The sequence below is a fragment of the Tinamus guttatus genome, unplaced genomic scaffold (assembly GCF_059628265.1).
Source record: "Tinamus guttatus ecotype Peru unplaced genomic scaffold, ASM5962826v1 Tinamus_guttatus_pri_ptg001569l, whole genome shotgun sequence".
Classification (NCBI taxonomy): domain Eukaryota; kingdom Metazoa; phylum Chordata; class Aves; order Tinamiformes; family Tinamidae; genus Tinamus; species Tinamus guttatus.
In genome coordinates this window covers 1-8,359 of record NW_028290103.1, presented here as the reverse complement: position 1 = coordinate 8,359, position 8,359 = coordinate 1, and the positions used below count along the sequence as shown (strand labels likewise).

General features: G+C 65.1%; 1 protein-coding gene across 1 annotated transcript; it reads right to left on the bottom strand.

The window, feature by feature from the left end:
• Nucleotides 1–862: 862 nt before the first annotated feature.
• On the bottom strand, nt 863–7,791 carry LOC148590229 (rho guanine nucleotide exchange factor 1-like; the record flags this gene model as incomplete). The annotated part of the gene is made up of 5 exons (XM_088539291.1): nt 863–1,030; nt 1,122–1,171; nt 2,481–2,522; nt 5,159–5,246; nt 7,624–7,791. Coding segments are annotated over 5 exons (516 nt in total), but the record flags the coding sequence as incomplete, so codon positions are not given.
• Nucleotides 7,792–8,359: the final 568 nt, after the last annotated feature.

The following is an 8,359-nucleotide window of genomic DNA, read 5'->3' as shown; positions in this document are numbered from 1 at the left end:
TGTTTGGGGGGTCCTGAGGGGGGTCCCGGGGGGGGGTCTCGGTGGGAGGGGGGAGGTCCCGATTGGGGGTCCCAGTTGGGGGGGGAGGGTCCCGTTGGGGGGGGAACTGGTTCGGGGGGGGGTCCTGGTCGGGGGGGTCCCGATTTGGGGGGGGGGTCCTGTTGGGGGGGGGGTCTTGGATGGGAGGGGGATCCCGGTTGGGGTCTCAGTTGGGGGGGGGGGGGCCCGTGGGGGGGGGGGGTCCCGTTGGGGGAGGGGTCCCGGTTGAAAGGGGGGGTCCTGGTGGGGGGGGGGTCCCGTTTCGGGGGGGTCCCAGTTTGGGGGGGGTCCCGATTTGGGGGGGGGGTTCCATTGTGGGGGGTCCCTGTTGGGGGGGGGAGGGTCCCGTTTTGGGGGGGGTCCCGATTTGGGGGGGTTCCGTTTCGGGGGGGGTTCCATTGGTGGGGGGTCCCTTTGGGGGAGGGTCCTGGTGGGGGGCGGTCTCGGGGTCTCATTTTGGGGGGGTCCCGTTTTGGGGGGGGGGTCCCGGTGGGGGGGGGTCCCGTTGGGGGGCTCCTGTTTCGGGGGGGGTCCTGATTTTGGGGGGGGTCCCGTTTCGGGGGGGGTCCCATTAGGGGGGTCCCGTTTCAGGGGGCCTCCCGTTTCAGGGGGGGTCCCGGTGGGGGGGGGGTCCCGTTGGGGGGGTCCCGTTTCGGGGAGGGTCCCATTTGGGGGGGGGTCCCGATTGGGGGGGGGGTCCCAATGGGGGGGTCCCGGTGGGGGGGGGGGTCCCGTTTTGGGGGGGGTCCCATTTGGGGGGGGGTCCCGGTGGGGGGGGGGGGTCCCACTGGGGGGGTCCCGGTGGGGGAGGGGCGGCTCTCACCGCGCTCCAGAGCCGCCGCCGCCGCCGCCGCGTGGGGGGAGGGGGCGGGCGGGCCCCCGCGGGGGAGGGGCCTCCGCTGGGCCCCGCCCCCCGCCGCCTTGGCCCCGCCCTTCTCGGCCCCGCCCCCCGCGCAGTCCGTTCCCTCCACGGCCCCGGCCTTGTCCCGCTCTGCGGGGGCGGGGTCAGCGTTAGCCCCGCCCCTCCCGTTAGCCCCGCCCCCTCGTCAGCCCCGCCCCTCCCGTTAGCCCCGCCCACTCACCGTCCAGCGGCTCCTTGGGGGCCCCCCCGTTATCGCAGGGCTCCCGGTAGCTGCGGGGGGGGGGTGGGATGAGTCTGGCCCCCCGACCCCAAAAGGCTCCGAAATTGCCCCAAAACCCCCCTCAAGCCCCCTAAAATGCCCCAAACTTCTCCCCCCCCCCCCAGGGCTCCGGCACCCCCCAAAACCCCCATGGTCCCCCCAAAACCCCCGCGACCCCCCCCATAACCCCAATGGTCCCCCAAAACCCCATGACCCCCCAAAAACCCTTAAATCCCCCCAAAACCCCCATGACCCCCCATAACCCCAATGGTCCCCCAAAACCCCCATGACCCCCCAAAAAACCCTAAATCCCCCCAAAACCCCCAGGTCCCCCCCCAAGCCCCCCATGACCCCCATAACCCCAACCACCCCCCCATAACTCAATTGACCCCCCCAAAAACTCTTAAACCCCCCAAAACCCCGCGAACCCCCCAAACTCCCCATGACCCCCCAAAAACCCCCATGTCCTCCCAAACCCCCCCAAAAACCCCTTTAACCCCCCAAAACCTCCACGACCCCCCCACACCACCACGACCCCCCCCGAAACCCGCGTGTCCCCCCAAAACCCCCATGACCCCCTGTGACCCCCCAAAAAACCCTTAACCCCCCCCCAAACCCCCAGGTCCCCCCCCAAGCCCCCCATGACCCCCATAACCCCAATCACCCCCCCATAACTCAATTGACCCCCAAAACCCCCATGACCCTCCCTGTGGCCCCCCAAAAAACCCTTAAATCCCCCAAAACCTCCACGTCCCCCCAAACCCCTGTGACCCCCCCATAACCCCAATCACCCCCCCATAACTCAATTGACCCCCCAAAACACCCATGACCCTCCCTGTGACCCCCCAAAACCCCTTAAACCCCCCCAAAACCCCCATGAACCCCTCAAAACCCCCATGACCCCCCATAACCCAATGGCCCCCCAAAACCCCCCATGACCCTCCCTGTGACCCCCCAAAACCCCTTAAACCCCCCAAAACCCCCATGACCCCCCCATAACCCCAACCAACCCCCCCATAACTCAATTGAACCCCAAAACACCCATGACCCCCCCAAAATCCCCATGACCCCCCATAACCCGCCCCCCCATAACTCAATGGACCCCCTGATGCCCCCCCCATGCCCCCCCCAGTCCCCCCTGTGCTCCGCCCGCCCCCCTGGTGGCCCCCCGTTCCGCCCCCCGTGACCCCCCCCCAGGTACCCCCTCCCCCGGTGCCCCCCCGGGACCCCCCCCCGTTGCCCCCCCCGTTGCCCCCCCCCCTCACTCTTGGGGCCGGGGGGGGCGCGGGGGGGCCCTGCAGGCGGCCCCCCCCCCCCGGCAGGTTGAGGGCTCCGGCCGCGGCGCTGATCAGGCTGCACCAGCTGGGGGGGGGCGGGGTGAGGGGGACCCCCCCGAACGGGGGGGGGGACCCCCCGGAGCGAGCGGGACCCCCCCACAATGTGGGGGACCCCCCATAATGTGCGGGACCCCCCTATAATATGGGAGACCCCCCCGAAATGTGAGGAACCCCCCCCCATAATGTGCGGGACCCCCCCCGCGGTGCAGGGACCCCCCCACGACATGCGGGACCCCCCCATAATGTCGGGGACCCCCCTGGAATGTGGGGGTCCCCCCCATAATGTCGGGGACCCCCCGCGGTGCAGGGACCCCCCCACGACATGCGGGACCCCCCCCATAATGTCGGGGACCCTCCTGGAATGTGGGGGACCCCCCCATAATGTCGGGGACCCCCCAATAACGTGCGAGGCCCCCCATAATATGGGAGACCCGCCCGGAACGTGGGGGACCCCCCCATAATGTCGGGGACACCCCCGCGGTGCGGGGACCCCCCCACGACATGCGGGACCCCCCCATAATATGGGGGACCCCCCTGGAATGTGGGGGTCCCCCCCATAATGTCGGGGACCCCCCCATAACGTGCAGGACCCCCCCATAATATGGGAGACCCCCCCGGAATGTGGGGGACCCCCCCAGAATGTGGGGGACCCTCCCGCGGTGCAGGGACCCCCCCATAATGTCGGGGACCCCCCCATAACGTGCGGGACCCCCCCATAACATGGGAGACCCCCCCGGAACGTGGGGGACCCCCCCGCGGTGCAGGGACCCCCCCCAACATGTGGGACCCCCCCCATAATATGGGAGACCCCCCGAAACATCGGGAACCCCCAGAATGTCGGGGACCCCCCCAGAGGGAGCGGGACCCCCCCAAAAACATGTGGGACCCCGCCAACATGTGGGACCTCCCCATAATGTGTGAGACCCCCCCGGAACGTGTGGGACCCCCCCATAATGTCGGGGACCCCCCGGAGTGAGAGGGACCCCCCATAATGTCGGGGACCCCCCCATTACGTGCGGGACCCCCCAAAACATGGGGGACCCCCCAGAATGTAGGGGACCCCCTGGGGTGGGCGGGAACCCCCCCGCGGTGCAGGGACCCCCCCATAATGTGCGGGACCCCCCCATAACATGGGAGACCCCCCCGGAACATGGGGGACCCCCCAGAATGTGGGGGACCCCCCCGCGGTGCAGGGACCCCCCACGACATGCGGGACCCCCCCATAATGTCGGGGACCCCCCTGGAATGTGGGGGACCCCCCATAATGTCGGAGACCCCCCCATAACGTGCGAGACCCCCCCATAATATGGGAGACCCCCCTGGAACGTGGGGAACCCCCCTATAAAGTGCGGGACCCCCCCCATAATATGGGGGACCCCCCTGGAATGTGGGGGACCCCCCCATAATGTGCGGGACCCCCTCATAACGTGCGGGACCCCCCTATAATGTGGGAGACCCCCCCGCGGTGCAGGGCCCCCCCCATAATATGGGGGACCCCCCCATACTGTCGGGGACCCCCCCCATAACGTGCAGGACCCCCCTATAATATGGGAGACCCCCCCGGAACGTTGGGGACCCCCCAGAATGTGGGGGACCCCCCCGCGGTGCGGGGACCCCCCCACGACATGCGGGACCCCCCATAATGTCGGGGACCCCCCCCAACATGTGGGACCCCCCCTCATAATATGGGAGACCCCCAGAATGTCGGGGACCCCCCCAGAGCGAGAGGGACCCACCCAGAACATGGGGGACCCCCCCATAATGTCGGGGACCCCCCAGGGTGGGCAAGACCCCCCCGCGGTGCAGGGACACCCCCCCGACATGCGAGACCCCCCATAATGTCGGGGACCCCCCCATAACGTGCGGGACCCCCCTATAATATGGGAGACCCCCCCATAATGTCGGGAACCCCCCATAATGTCGGGGCCCCCCCCATAATATCGGGGCCCCCCCATAATGTCGGGGCCCCCCCATAACGTGCGGGACCCCCCTATAATATGGGAGACCCCCCCATAATGTGGGGGCCCCCCCATAATGTCGGGGCCCCCCCCCATAATATCGGGGCCCCCCCCCATAATGTGGGGTCCCCCCCATAATGTCGGGGACACCCCGCGGTGCGAGGACCCCCCCACAACATGCGGGACCCCCCATAATGTGGGGGACCCCCCATAATGTCGGGGCCCCCCCATACTGTCGGGGACCCCCCCATAACGTGCGGGACCCCCCTATAATATGGGAGACCCCCCCCATAATGTGGGGGCCCCCCCATAATGTCGGGCCCCCCCATAATGTCGGGCCCCCCCCATAATATCGGGGGACCCCCCATAATGTCGGGGCCCCCCCATACTGTCAGGGACCCCCCCATAACGTGCGAGACCCCCCAATAATATGGGAGACACCCCCATAATGTGGGGGACCCCCCATAATATCGGGGACCCCCCCATAACGTGCGAGATCCCCCTATAATATGGGAGACCCCCCCATAATGTCGGGGCCCCCCCATAATGTGGGGGCCCCCCCCATAATATGGGAGACCCCCCTGGAATGTGGGGGCCCCCCCATAATGTCGGCCCCCCCCCCATAATATCGGGGCCCCCCCCATAATGTGGGGCCCCCCCCATAATATCGGGGCCCCCCCATACTGTCGGGCCCCCCCCTCACTTTTTGCGCTCGGCCGCGCTCGGCGCCACCAGCTCGTAGATCTGGGCCCCGCCCTCCCAGCTGATGATGACGTAGAAGGCCCTGTGGTCTGGGGGGGGGGAGCGGGGGGGCGGGGTCAGCGGGGAGCTGGGGACCCGCCCCCTGCCGGGACACGTGGGGGGGCGGGGGGGGCGCGAGAGCAACAGCCGGAGGGACACAACACCCGGACGGACACAACACCTGGACACGCAACACCCGGACACGCAACACCCGGACGGACACAACACCTGGATACACACCCACACACAACACCTGGACACACAACACCTGGACACACAACACCCAGACGGACACAACACCTGGACACACAACACCTGGACGGACACAACACCTGGACACACAACACCCGGACACACACAACACCTGGATACACACACACACACAACACCCGGACACAACACCTGGACATGCAACACCCACACACAACACCTGGACACACAATACCCGGACACAACACCTGGACGGGCACAACACCTAGACACACAACACCTAGACACACAACACCTAGACACACAACACCTGGACACAGAACACCTGGACACACAACACCCGGACACAACACCTGGACACGCAACACCCACACACACACGCAACACCTGGATACACACACACACACAACACTTGGACACACAACACCTGGACACAACACCTGGAGACACACAACACCTGGACATGCAACACCCACACACAACACCTGGACACACACACTCACACACAACACCGGGAAAAACACACACGCAACACCCGCACATACAACACCCGGACACACACACACACGTACACACAACACCTGGACAGACACACACACAAACAACACCTGGACACATACACCCACACAGAACACCTGGAGACACACACACACACACAACACCCGGAAAAACACCCACACATACAACACCCGCACGGACACAACACCCGGACAGATGGATGGACACAAGACCTGGACACACACACAACACCTGGACACACAACACCCGCACATACAACACCCGGACACACACAACACCTGGACACACACACACACGCTCACACACAACACCTGGGAAAACACACCCGCACAACACCCGCACACACAACACCCGGACACACACAGAAAACACCTGCACATACAACACCCAGACATCCACAACACCCAGACACCTACAACACCTGGACACATACACCCCCACACAACACCCAGACACCCACAACACCCAAAAGCCCCCACAAAAAAAAGCTCGTCATACAACAGCTGGACACATACACCCGCACACAACACCCGGGCACACACAACACCCGGGCACACACAACACCCAGACACCCACAACACCTGGACAGACACACACACACAACACCTGGACACACAACACCCGGACGGACACAACACCCGGACGGACACACACCCAAAACACCTGGACACACACACACACACAGAACACCCGCACACACACAACACCCCCATATACAACACCTTGAACACAACAGGTCCTTTGCCTGCTGAGTCTCCATGTCCCCAATGTCCCCATTGTCCCCATTGACCCCATTGTCCCCATTGACCCCAATGTCCCCAATGTCCCCAACGTCCCCATTGACCCCATTGTCCCCAATGTCCCCATTGACCTCAACGTCCCCAATGTCCCCATTGACCCCAATGTCCCCAATGTCCCCATTGACCCCAATGTGCCCAATGTCCCCAACCTCCCCATTGACCCCAACGTCCCCATTGACCTCAACGTCCCCATTGACCTCAATGTCCCCAATGTCCCCATTGTCCCCGATGTCCCCATTGTCCCCAACGTACCGGTGGCCACGTGTCGCGTCATGGCCGAGCGCAGCCGCAGCAGGGGGCTCAGCAGGGCCCCGTGTCCCCAATGTCCCCATTGACCCCAATGTCCCCATTGACCCCGATGTCCCCATTGACCTCAACGTCCCCATTGACCCCATTGACCCCAATGTCCCCAATGTCCCCAACCTCCCCATTGACCCCAACGTCCCCATTGACCTCAACGTCCCCAACGTCCCCATTGACCCCAATGTCCCCGTTGTCCCCAACGTACCGGTGGCCACGTGTCGCGTCATGGCCGAGCGCAGCCGCAGCAGGGGGCTCAGCAGGGCCCCGTGTCCCCAATGTCCCCATTGACCCCAATGTCCCCATTGTCCCCAACGCCCCCATTGACCCCAATGTCCCCATTGACCCCAACGTCCCCATTGACCTCAACGTCCCCAATGTCCCCATTGACCCCAATGTCCCCATTGACCCCAACGTCCCCAATGTCCCCATTGACCCCAACGTCCCCATTGTCCCCAACGTCCCCAATGCCTCCATTGACCCCAACATCCCCATTGACCCCAACGTCCCCAATGTCCCCATTGACCCCATTGACCCCAACGCCCCCATTGACCCCAATGTCCCCATTGACCCCAACGTCCCCATTGTCCCCACGTACCCGTGGCCACGTGTCGCGTCATGGCCGAGCGCAGTCTCAGCAGGGGGCTCAGCAGGGCCTTGCGCTCCGGGGCCGACGGCAGCGCCCGGCTCTGCCACCGCAGGAGCAGCCGGTCCTCGTGGCGCTGCAGCAGGACCAGGAGGTCGTCCAGGAGCAGGACCTGCACCTCTGGGGACAATGGGGACAATGGGGTCAACGGGGACAATGGGGATGTTGGGGTCAATGGGGTCAATGGGGACGTTGGGGTCAATGGGGACATTAGGGGCATTGAGGTCAATGGGGGCGTTGGGGACTTTGGGGTCAATGGGGGCATTGGGGCATTGGGTCAATGGGGACATTGAGGTCAATGGGGACATTGGGGTCAATGGGGGCGTTGGGGATGTTGAGGTCAATGGGGACGTTGGGGACATTGGGGTCAATGGGGACATTGGGGTCAATGGGGGCTTTGGGGACGTTGAGGTCAATGGGGACATTGAGGTCAATGGGGATGTTGGGGTCAATGGGGTCAATGGGGACAATGGGGTCAATGGTGTCAATGGGGACATTAGGGACGTTGGGGTCAATGGGGACAATGGGGTCAATGGGGACAATGGGGATGTTGGGGTCAATGGGGACGTTGAGGGCAATGGGGGCGTTGGGGTCAATGGAGTCAATGGGGACATTGGGGTCAATGGGGTCAATGGGGACAACGGGGTCAATGGGGACAATGGGGACATTGGGGTCAATGGGGATGTTG